At 41.7% G+C, this 12,646-nt stretch overlaps 1 protein-coding gene across 3 annotated transcripts in view; it reads left to right on the top strand.

Annotated features, from left to right (window-relative positions):
• plek (pleckstrin) overlaps window positions 1-12,646 on the top strand; it is a 40,064-nt gene that overhangs the window by 12,698 nt on the left and 14,720 nt on the right. For all 3 annotated transcript variants that reach the window (XM_052011700.1, XM_052011699.1, XM_052011701.1), the window contains exons 2-4: window positions 653-808; window positions 2,821-3,002; window positions 10,084-10,175. In XM_052011700.1, the coding sequence (XP_051867660.1) occupies window positions 653-808; window positions 2,821-3,002; window positions 10,084-10,175 (430 nt within the window). The remainder of the gene's footprint in view (window positions 1-652; window positions 809-2,820; window positions 3,003-10,083; window positions 10,176-12,646) is intronic.

Genomic DNA, 12,646 nt, shown 5'->3' with positions numbered 1-12,646 from the left:
ATTGTAATATCTCTCTGCCTCCCTACCATTCTTTAATAAGCTTCTTAAAGCCTACCATCTTTGACCAAGTTTTTGGTCATCTGCATGTATGTTGTTGGGTGTCAAAAGTTTGATAATGATCCTGTGAAGGCCCTTGGGACATTTTAGCTACATTAAAGATGTAACACAAGTAAAGTTGTTGCTTTCAGGGATGGGAAAAAATAAACTTCACTGAGTCTTGGATCAAAGGACATTGGGGCCTATATTACAAACCACGTTAAATTGGATGCAATTCCAACAACAAGCCAGATCGGAGCGAACTTAGTATTTATCCTTGGGCCTCCCAGGGAGGTGAAGGTGCCTATGCAATGTACAGCAGAACATCAGTAAGTCCACAAGGGCAGAAAGTCATTGGATTCAGGGTGGGGAAGGGAGAGGGAGGAACAGTACCTTAAGCTGTAGTTTCCTTCTTATCACTGCTCCAGTGCAGATCTGTGACTCCATTTATTTTCCTTAGGACTCACTAGTCAGATGTTGCAATGGATGCACTTAAATCTGAGATAAAACAAAATGCTATGAGAAAGGTTCATCCATGTCGATATTTATGTGTCTTACTGGAAGACAATGCAGTGCAATATTACTTCCTAATGTGAATATTTTATTTTCATTACAGGGGACAATGTTTAATTCCTGGAAAGCAGTTTGGGTTGTTCTTTTAGAAGATGGAATTGAAGTTTACAGTAGAAAAGCTGATGGAAGTCCGAAGGGTGTCCTTCCTTTGAAGGGGGGTTCAATCGTATCCCCATGTCTGGACTACAGCAAAAGAACGGTGTGTAAATCCAGTTGTTAATTGCAATTCTGTGGTTACTTGTAAGTTGGAGACATTAAAATACACAAATAAAACATGTATAATTTAAGAGTAAATTATATTTGTGCATTAATCTGCTACTGTGGTGAGAAATTCAACTGTAGTCAGCAGTGCCAAAAGTGTGAATTTTTTGTAGCAGAATTTGTGCTCTTTTTCCTAAATATGGTTCTATTAAAGTCAATGGAAGTGAATTATGGAGGCAGGGTACAGCTACAACTTGATACATCTAGAGCTACTGACTGGGACTAAAGTGTCTGCGTAGTGCACAATATTAAGTGTGAATTGTTAATGAACAGTACAGCAGATGAGCACGCTGTTCTTACAGCATAAGGATCTGTATTGAAATTCTGCCCACCTGTCTCAGTAAAAGCCTAGTAGCGTCACTGAGCTAACAGTTTGCAGCTAATTTGAGTGTCTCAGAAACTGTAACGAGTAAGGTGATGAGACTGGCAATCTGCTCCTTAGCCACCAACCCGTGGCAACTCATTGAGACTGAATTAGATGGTTTGAAAGCCTGGGTTTCAACTCGCCATGAGCTTCAAGCTACATACATGCGCCGTCAGTAAGACAAAAGCAAGATACTTTTGTTGCCAGAAATCTTAAATAAAACAGAAAATGCTTTTAATACTCAACAGGTTAGGCAGCATATGTGAAGACAGTTTATGTCTCAGGTTGATGAGATTTAATCAAAACAGATGAACCATCAAATATTTAAATCTGTAGACTATAGGATATCATGCAACACAGAAGGAAACCATTTGACCCATCAAACCATGCTGACCCTTTGAAAGAGTTGCCAATTTAGTCCCACAAATCACTTTTTTTTCCTGCAACCCTGCACATTTGTTCTTTCGAGTTTGTATTGTTTATATGGAAACATTCCCTCAGAATTATGTAGGCAGGTCTGATACAGATTTAAGATTAAAGTTCAAAACAGGAAGATGATATGATAAATAACATTGCTTCTAGGACTAAAGCACAATACTTAAAGATGTTGGAAAATAGAATCAATGAAGTATTATGCCGTTGTTCAGGCATCAGATTTATTGAACTGAATTACGTAGAATGTACAACACTAAAAAAAGCCCATTTTGTCAAATTAGTTTGGTGTATACACTCCTGTTCTAGCTGCCTCATTTTTCATTCCCCTTCCTCTCATGCTCCTGATTGCCTTTTGAAAGCATTTGAACCACATTTTTTGATAATTTTTTTTGAAATATCAATTTACAATAAAGGCTGAAATGAGTATTAAATGTGGGAAACAAAAACTGAATTCTTGACCTCACCTGGAAGTGACAGTTATGACAACAAATTGTGAAACCAAAATTAAGATTCAAGTTTCCGTAAAAACTAGAATTAAAATAAGACTAAAGTTCAAGAGAAAAGGAACAGTCTGAAACTGAAACTAAATTTATATCTGTCAGCAAATAGCATTGTTTTGGAATTTGGTCACAGGCAAGGACACAGTTAAGTCTTACTGGAGCATCAGAAAAATTGGATAGTTATGACTGACTTAAAAATACTCTTAAGGTTCAAATGTTTTACTAAAAGGAAGATTAAACAATAAATGAGCCTATATGGAGCCTTTAATAATCCAAATCAATTACAGTTTTTTTATACTTAAGTATCTAAATAATTTATTACAGGTAATAATCAATCCTGGTAAATGTTGCATGGTTATAGAATCATACATTCATAACAAATAAAAGGTGGTCAATCCTACCTATTTTAGTTGGTCTTCCAATTACTCTTGCGCTCCTCCTCTTATCCCACAGCAAAATTTTCTTTTTTCAAATGAGTATCTAGTTTATTAAGTTCCTATTGAATCTACTTCTGCTAATGCATTCTGGAAACTCAAGCGTAGAAAATCTAGAAATCTCTGCCATAGAGGTTTTGCCTGTGTGTGTTTTATTCCTTGCAACTGATTATTCCATTTTATAATATTTAAAAATTGATATCTCTTTTATTCTTAGTTTGTTTTCAAGTTTCGTACAGCAAAGAATCAGGACCATTACCTGCAAGCTTCACACCTTGAAGAACGCGATGCCTGGGTGAAAGACATGAAGAGGGCCATTCACTTTATTGAAGGTGGTCAGAAATTTGCACGAAAATCAACAAGAAAATCTATCAGGTTGCCAGCAGATATAAATTTGGGGTAAGAAGCTCAAAAGATCCATTTTCCCTGTTTATGTCTGCAGGTATGGCAGTAAATCAATTGGAATTGGAATTGGTTTATCATTGTCACATGTATTGAGGTACAGTGAAAAACTTGTCTTGCATGCCGTTCATAGAGACAAATTCATTACACAGTGCATCAAGAAATAATAGAATTCAGAATAAACTGTGACAGTTACAGAGAAAGTGCAGTGCAGGCAGACAATAAGGTGCAAGGTCATAACGAGGTAGATTGTGAAGTCAATAGTCCATCTTATCGTACTAGGGAACCATCCAATAGTTTATAACAGAGGGATAGAAGCTGTCCTTGAGCCTGGTGGTACGTGCTTTCAGGCTTTTGTATCTACTGCCTGATGGGAGAGGGGAGAAGAGAGAATGTCTGGCGTGGGAGTAGTCTTTGATTATGCTGTCTGGTTTACTGAGGCAGTGAGAAGTAAAGACAGAGTCCATGGCGGGCAGGCTGGTTTCGTGATGTGCTGAACTGCTTCCACAACTCTCTGCAGGTTCTTGTGATCACAGGCAGAACAGTTGCTATACCAAGCCATAATGTATCTGGATATGATACTTTCTATGGCGCATCAATAAAAATTACTGAGGGTCAACAGGGACATGTAAAATTTCTTTGGTCTCCTGAGGAAGTAGAGGCACTGGTGAGCTTTCTTGGCTGTGGCTTCTATGTGGTTGGACCAGGATAGGCTATTTGTGATGTTCACTTCTAGGAACTTGAGGCTCTTAACTCTCTTGACCTCAGCACCATTGATGTAGACAGGAGCATGTGTACCATCCCCCTTCCTGAAGTCAATGACCAGCTCTTTTGTTTTGCTGACATTGAAGGAAAGGTTGTTATCATAACACTATGTCACTAGGTTCTCTATCTCCTTCCTGTACTCCGACTCATCATTATTTGAGATGCTGCCCACTACGGTGGTATCATCTGTAAACTTGTAGATGGAGTTAGAGCAGAATCTAGCCACGCAGTCATGAGTGTATAGGGAGTAGAGTAGAGGGCTGAGGACACAGCATTGTGGGACACCAGTATTGAGAATAATCGTGCTGGATGTGTTATTGCCTATCTTCACTGATTGCGGTCTGTTGATCAGGAAGTCAAGGATCCAATTCCAAAGGGAGGTGTTGAGTCTCAGAGTTTGGTGAAGAGTTTGCTTGGAATTATAGTATTGAAGGCAGAACTGTAGTCAATAACTAATAGTCCATTTACTGTCCAGATGCTCCAGAGATGAGTGTAGGCCCAGGGAGATGGCATCCGCCATAGACCTGTTTCAGCAGTAGGCGAATTGCAGTAGGTGGAGGTTTTCTGGAGGCTGGAGTTGATGCGTGCCATGACCAGCCTGTCAAGGCACTGCATGATGGTGGATGTCAGAGCCACGAGGCGGTAATCATTAAGGCATGTTACCTAGTTTTCTTAGGTACCAAGATGGTAGTGGTCTTCTTAAAGCAGGTGGGAACCTCAGATTGAAGCAGGCAGAGGTTAATAATTGTGTACTTGGTCTAGTTCGGTGAGATGGAAGCTTTGATCTGTTATTAAACTGAATCGATATAATGAGAAATAATGAATGGTTACTAAAGAGAAATTATTTCTAGTGCCTGGATGGTCAATCAAAGGAGAGCAAACATTTATAACATTCACGACAAATGAAGACAATTATGATTAATGTTTTTATTGGGTGGCCAGGATTGACAATGCTTTGCTAGTTAGGGTGGGTACAGATTTGGTAGCAACTGATCTGATTGTTGGTTTCAACCCCACGTTCCTGCCTGTCCCCCAAAGCCCTGATACCCCAATGGGACTATCTGGATTAAAACCAGAAAATGCTGGAAATATTCAGTGAGTCAAGCTGCATCTGTGGAAGGAGAAACAGAATCAGATTTATTATCACTGACTCATATGATGTGAAATTTGTTGTTTTGTGGCAGAATTACAGTGCAAAGATGTAAACTTACTATAAATTACAAAAATAAATAAATAGTGCAAAAAAAAGGAATAATGAGATCGTGTTCATGGGTTCATGGACTGTTCGGAAATCTGACAGTGAAGAGGAAGAAGCTGTTTCTGAATCTTTGAGTGTGGGTCTTCAGGCTCCTGTACCTCCTCCCTGATGGAGTAACGAGAAGAGGGCATGTCCTGAATGGTGAGGGTCCTTAATGGTGGATGCCACCTTCTTGAGGCACCGCCTCTTGAAGGTGTCCTCGATGGTGGGGAGGACACCTGAAACATTAACTCTGTTTCTCTTCCCACAGATGCATAACCTACTAAGTATTTCCAACATTTTCTGTTTTGATTTTAGATTTCCAGCATTTGTAACTTGTTTGATTTGGACTAACTAGATTGTTCTTTGAAAGAGTTGATGCAGTTGAATTGAATGGCCTTCTACTGTGTTGTACTGTGTTATTTGTCAGAAACTTTTGTGACTTCAATTTTACCTGACTCAGTAATGACAATGATATGTGTGCAGAAGAATGGAATTAAGCATTGATTGGAGATAGATTAATAGCAGTGGAGACCACTCTCAAGAACACAACTACCTGCTCGACTCCTGACACCTTACATAGCCTATTTATTGTAACTTCGCCTGCTTCTCCTTTAAAATTTGCTGTGAAATTGATGACATTCATTCCACACCCTCCATAAATCAACAGTTCAACACTATTCTTTCAGTAGATGTCCAACAGAAAGTGTCACTATCCCTTGGGACTGTTATAACCACAGAAAAATATCTTTAATTGGCTATTCAATCTATGAAAGTACACTATGGGATTTGTTACTGTATTGTATTTGATTATGTTAATGTAAATAGGTCTTATGGGCAAAGGATGTCGTGAGGTCATCACATGCAATTTATACCTTACGTACTGAGGTCCTTGCTGTTAAAGTTAGAATAAACACCCTTGTTTGAAACTCCCACATCCTGTGACTTATTATAAGTAAAATTGCCAAAGTTCTGGCAATATTCAGGGTCCAGGGACCAACATTACAATTGGTGGTAAGGCCCGTAAAAGTTTTTAAAAAAAGTCAGGCAGAAATCAGCAATGCGCTTGTAAGAGCATTTTTCTTACCTCGTTGTCTTTGAGGAAAAATTACAAACAAAAAACCCAGCAGAGTAACATAAATTCTCCCAAAAGAGGGCTGCGTAAGTCCTTCTTGTGTAGGTTCTACTGGTCTGAACTAAGGAGCATAGAGAATTCAAGTCAGCTCTTTCCACTTGTTCAGTAAAGTTGCATGGACTGATTTTTAAAGTAGAATTATAGCAAGGCAGACAGTACAAGTGTGCAAATAGTGTAATAAGTTGAAGGGTAAACGTACAGGAGGCATACTATTCTGGCAAGAAAAGAAGGCAAATGTCAGCTCAAGCACAACCAGCCTTGTGATGGATGCATAAGTTATGAAGTCATAGAGTTATGCAGCATGGAAATAGACTCTTCAGCCCACTGTGTCTGCACTGACCATCAACAGCCATTTACACTAAGTCTGTGTTAATCCCATTTAAATTTTACTTTTGTTTTATATAGGCGGATGGTGAAGTAGGCATACGGCATGCTTGCCTCCATAACTCGAGACCTAGAATATAAAAGTTGGGACGTTGTGTTGCAACTTTACAAAACATTGGTTGGACCGCACTTGAGAGTATTGTGTGCAGTTTCTGGTTGCCACACTATAGGAAGGACATGGTTGCACTAGAAAGAGTGCAGAGGAGGTTCACCAGGATGTTGTATGGATTAGAGGACTTTAATTGCAGGAGAGATTGGATAGGTTGGGCTTGTTTTCCCTGAGTTAAGGAGGCTGAGAGGTGGCTTGGTAGAGGTGTATAAGATTATTAGAGGCAGAGATAGGACGGAATCTTTTTCCCATGATTGGGGTTTCAAAAATAAGAGGGTATAGGTTTGTGAGAGAGATAAGTTTCAAAGGGGATTTGAGGGGTAAGTTCTTTTACACAGAGAATGTTTAACATTTGGAATGCACTGCCAGAGGAGGCGGTGGAAGCAGATATAGAGATATGGAAGCAGATATAAGCAGATATGGAAGCAAATGATGAAGAGACATTTAGACAGATACTTGAATAGACAAGGCACGGAAGGTTATGGACCTAATGCGGGCAAATGGGATTCGTGTAGATGGGCAAAAGGGTCAGCATGAGCCTGGTGGGACAAAGTGCCTGTTTCTGTGCTGTACAGCTCCAATGACACTATGACTCTATGAGATGCAGTGCTCATAATGGTGACAGACCACACTGGGCAACCAGCAATAACAGGCAAAGGATTAGTTAACAACATAGGGAATTTGACATGACTAGATTGTTTATTGCTCAGACTTGATGCACTGAATTATCTGATATTGAGAATGAAAGTTCCAATATCAGATGCAGCTTGTGAATGAAAATTTCCCAATAACAGTCAATGAGATTACTCAGGCTTTTTGTCAAGATGTAGTATTAAAGCAGTCTACAAAAACACATAATGGCCAAGCCCAGAAAAGTCTCAAAATGAACACCAACTTGTTACAGCCAATTTGCTTATACTTCCAGGTTTGAATTATCATCTGCTGAGGCTGTTTAAAATGGGTATGTTGAGTAATCATTCCAAGTGTTCTCAGGAAGTTAGATGACAAACAACTTGCTGAGACCTTTCAACATACACAAAAGATGCTGGAGGAACTCCCTAGGTCAGGCAGCGTCTATGGAGGGAAATAAACAGTCAATGTTTTGGGTCAGAACCCTTCATTGGGACTTGCTGTCTTGCTGGGACCTTTGTTGTTTGTAATTTATATAAACAATTTGATGTGAATGTACAAGGCATGGTTAGTAAGTTTGGGGATGATACTAAAATAGGTGGTGATGTGGATAATGTTGAAGGTTATGATAAAAAGGGGGATCTTGATCAGCTGTATATGTGGGCTGAGGATTGGCAATTGGCTTTCAATCTGGATAAATGTGAGGTATTGCATTTTGGGAGATCAAACCAAGGTAGGACTTATACAGTGAATGGGAGGGCCCTGGGGAGTGTTATAGAACAGAGGGACCTAGGAGTGCAAGTGAGGCCGCACTTGGAGTATTGCGTAGAGTTCTGGTCACCCTGTTATAGGAAAGATGTTATTAAACTAGAAAGAGTGCAGGTAAGATTTACCAGGATGTTGCCTGGACTTGGGGGCCTGAGTTACAAGGAGAGGCCAAGGGATCCAAGGAAGCTTGGCTGTGTGGATTAGGAATTGGCTTGCATGTAGAAAGCAGAGGGTTGTGGTGGAAGGAGTGCCCTCGGATTGGAAGGCAGTGACTAGTGGTGTCCCGCAGGGATCGGCTCTGGGACCTCTACTTTTTGTGATATTTATAGATGACTTAGATGAGGGGGTGGAAGGCTGGGTTAGTAAGTTTGCGGACGACACTAAGATAGGCGGTGTTGTGGATAGTGTGGAGGGCTGTCGGAGCTTACAGAGGGATATTGATAGGATGCAGAGCTGGGCCGACAAGTGGCAGATGGAGTTCAATCCGGAGAAGTGTGAGGTGGTACACTTTAGAAGGACAAACTCCAGGGCAGAGTACAGGGTAAATGGCAAGGTACTTGGTAGTGTGGAGGAGCAGAGGGATCTGGAGGTTCATATTCACAGTTCATTGAAAGTTGCCTCACAGGTGGAAAGAGCAGTTAAGAAGGCCAATGGGATGTTGGCTTTCATAAGTCGCGGGATTGAGTTTAAGAGCCGCGAGGTTATGATGCAGCTTTACAAAACTCTAGTTAGGCCACACTTAGAGTACTGTGTTCAGTTCTGGTCGCCTCATTATAGGAAGGATGTGGAGGCGTTGGAGAGGGTGCAGAGGAGATTTACCAGGATGCTGCCTGGATTGGAGAGTATTGAATATGAGGAGAGGCTTAAGGTGCTAGGGCTTTATTCACTGGAAAGGAGGAGGATAAGAGGAGACATGATAGAGGTATATAAAATATTCAGAGGAATAGATAGAGTAGACAGTCAGCGCCTCCTTCCCAGGGCACCATTGCTCAAGACGAGAGGTCATGGCTTTAAGGTTATGGGTGGGAGGTTCAGGGGAGATGTCAGAGGGAGGTTTTTCACCCAAAGAGTGGTTGGTGCATGGAATGCACTGCCTGGGGTGGTGGTGGAGGCAGATACATTGAACAGGTTCAAGAGCTTGTTGGATAGGCATATGGAGGAACGTGAGATAGAGGGATATGCAGGAGGAAGGGGTTAGGTAGTGTGAGGGTGGTCTGATGGACGGCACGACACGGTGGGCCGAAGGGCCTGTTTTGTGCTGTATGGTTCTATGGTTCTATGGTTCTATGGAGAGGTTGCCTAGACTAGGACTTTATTCCCTGGAATGTAGGAGAGTGAGGGATGACCTGATAGAGGTATATAAGATTATGAGGGGTGTAGACAGGGGGAAAGCACATAGACTTCTCCCCCTCCCCCCCAGGGAGAAATTTAAAAGGGACATCATGGGCAGCTTTTTCACGCAAAGGGTGCTGTGTATTTGGAATGAGCTGCCAGAAATAGTGGTTGAGGTGGGCAAATTAGCAACATTTAAAAGCCATCTAGATAAGTACATGGATAGAAGAGGTTTAGGGGGCTATGGGCCAAATGTGGGCAGATGGGACTAGCTCACTGGGCAACACAGTCAGCATGGACGAGTAGGCTGAAGGGCCTGTTTCTGTGCTATATGACTCTATGACTCTGTGACAAACTAGAATCATTAATAAGAAAGTAAGTGTTAGGAGTTTTGTGCATTAGCTGAACAGTGATAAAGGAGGAAATTGTTTCCATGTGTTCAGTTTGCCATCAATACAGAGCAATACTACCAAAGGCAGCATTATGACCATGGAACTGGCTCACTATCTCATTCCAACAAGTCTGCATCAATGTTCATCAAAAGGGCAATGATCATTTACTTATGATTATTGACACATGCTGAAAATGGATTTACTCTGATTTTCTTACCAATTATAAATTATCTTACTAAAAATGCTTTCTAATTTGCGTTAGTGTATTTTGCTGCAACAAAGAGACTGGTTATAATTTTAGAAACCTTGTTTTTCCCTCCATTTAGTGCTTTATACCTCTCTATGAAGGACCCTGAAACAGGAGTGAAAGAACTAAAATTACAAAAGGAGAAGAAAATCTTCAATCACTGTTTTGCAGGTGAATATGTGCACTAGAAGTTGTTCCACATGGGTTTTATTTGTGTTGAAACAGGGTTGTGATTCACTCCACTGCCATTTGTGAAAGACACAAAGAGGGAGAATTTCAATTCACAGTTACAAAGGACAGTATTGCCAGATATCCCCATGTAATGCTGCACTGAAAATGACATTGTGGCTTCTGTGTAGCATTCTCTTTTGAAGCATTACAAGTTCTTGCAGTTTTCAAAATGTAGAACAGCTTTGGTCATTGTTGCCAGCTCTTAAAGAGACAAACCACAATGCAAGCAGAACTCATTCAGCTATGGGCCAGTAATGTTACTGAATGAATGTTACTGAAGGGGTTCAGATGAACATGGAGAGGCTGAATTTTTTAAATTTCAAAAATAGATATTATTCGTAATAAAAAAATACACAAAGGAGGAAACGGTGCAAAACTTTTACATTCATGGTCATTACATTCAGTAGTGTACTTTAAAAAAAAACATAGCACCATTATCACTTATGTGGCCCCCTGGGGTCACCCTTTTATTGTTTGAGGGGCTTCCCCACCCAACTCTGCCCCTCCATGAGCAGTAGGGTAAGGAGACTAGACTGTGGTCCTTCCCCACAGAGCCTTAGCATTGGCTGCACCGAGCTTCAGTGCGTCCCTCAGCAAGTACTCCTGCATCCTGGAATGTGGCAGTCGACAGCATTCCCTTATGGACATCTCACTGTGCTGGAAGACCAACAAGTTTCAGACAGACCAAAGGGCATCCTTCACCGAGTTGATGACCTTCCAGCAGCACTTCATGGTCAAAATACATACTGTACAAAGGAAGAAGCAGTGCAAAACTTTTACATTCATGGTCATTACATTCAGTAGTGTAAACCTTTAAAAAAAAACATGGTACCATAACCATTTACGTGGCCTCCTGGGGTGATACACCCTTGTTTGAGGGGCTTCCCCACCTGACTCAATCTGTCCGTGTGCGTCTGTCTCAGTGTGTGTCCCCGGGGACAGCCTATAGATCAGAGAGTCCTCTGCTACGCAGCTGCTGGGGATGAACTGGGACACAGACCCTTGCATCTGTCTCCACACCCTCTTAGCAAATCCACAGTCTGCAAATAGGTGGGTGACTGTCTCTTCCCCGCCACAGCTGTCCTTGGGGATTTGATGTCTGTACAGGAACGATCTGACTGGGAGGGCCCCTCTCACTGCCATCCAAGTGAGGTCTTGGTGCTTGTTGGTGAGCTCTGGTGATGAGGCATTCTGCCAGATGATTTGGACAGTTTGCTCAAGGAACCACCCCACAGTATCTATAGAGTCCCTGTCCTGCAGTGTCTGAAGGATGTTCTGTGCTTACCACTGCATGGTGGATTTGTGATGAAAGGTTTTTACTTGGAAAAACTCTTCCATAAAGGACAGGTGGTGCAGCAATGCCCAGCTGATTGGGATGTTGCGTGGTTATGGGGCAGACCCATCCTCCGCAACACCAGGGACAGGTAGAACCTCAGCACGTAGTGACACCTGGTGCCCATGTAATTTGAATCCACACACCGCCTGATGCAGCCACACACGAAGGCGGTCATCAGGATGAGGGCAACGTCGTGTACACTTTTGCCGCCATTCTCTAAGGATTTGTGCATGGCGACCCATGGGACTCGCTCCATCTTGGACCACCAGATAAACTGGAAGATGTCCCGGGTGATTGCCGAGGCAGAGTAGTGAGGGACAGGTCACACCTGTGCCAAATACAGCAGTCCTGAGAGGCTGATGAGGTTGCAGGAGACATGTTCTTTGTGGAAGGAGGCCCTCCCTGGCAACTTCCTGTCAGAAATGCTTACCTATAGCACTGTAGACTCTCCAGTACTATAGGTAAGTGCTTCTGACAGGACATTGTGAGGGAGGTCCACGTAAGGACACATACATAGTCTCTGAATGCCTACACTTTTGGCGGGGAGGGGAAGGGAGGGGAGGGGTGCACAATGCAGATAAGTTCCTGTGCCCAGTGGCAGCTCTTGTGGGCTGAAGGATAAGTAGCTGAAGTCTCCTCTTCTTGAATCTGGAATTTGGGTAATCTCTTTAATGCAGCAGTGAGCAGCAAACTATCACTTTGCCTCATCGACTTTTATTCCCAGGACTTCAGTAGTTCTTTCAATATATTATGTTCATGCAACTAATATGAACAAGTTAAATAATTCCTTGAGGCATTTAAAGATATTATGCATTTACATTAATAGCAGTCTATCTGGTGCACTGTAAAATTCAGCCCTTACTACTCTCATATTTAATGAGGTACATAGGTTATTCTGATGACCCAGAGACACAAGTTCAAATCCCACCACCGCAACTGTGCAATTTAAATTCAGTGAGTTGGATAAATTTTGAACAGAATGGTAAGCCAGTAGTAGTGGCCATAGATTGTCATGAGGACCAAGCTTGTCTATTAATGTATTTTAGGGAAAGAAATGTTCTTTGGAGCAAGAAAT

This window comes from Pristis pectinata, chromosome 3 (assembly GCF_009764475.1).
Source record: "Pristis pectinata isolate sPriPec2 chromosome 3, sPriPec2.1.pri, whole genome shotgun sequence".
Classification (NCBI taxonomy): domain Eukaryota; kingdom Metazoa; phylum Chordata; class Chondrichthyes; order Rhinopristiformes; family Pristidae; genus Pristis; species Pristis pectinata.
The sequence above is the reverse complement of the archived record's forward strand: the minus strand, read 5'-3'. Positions and strand labels throughout refer to the sequence as shown.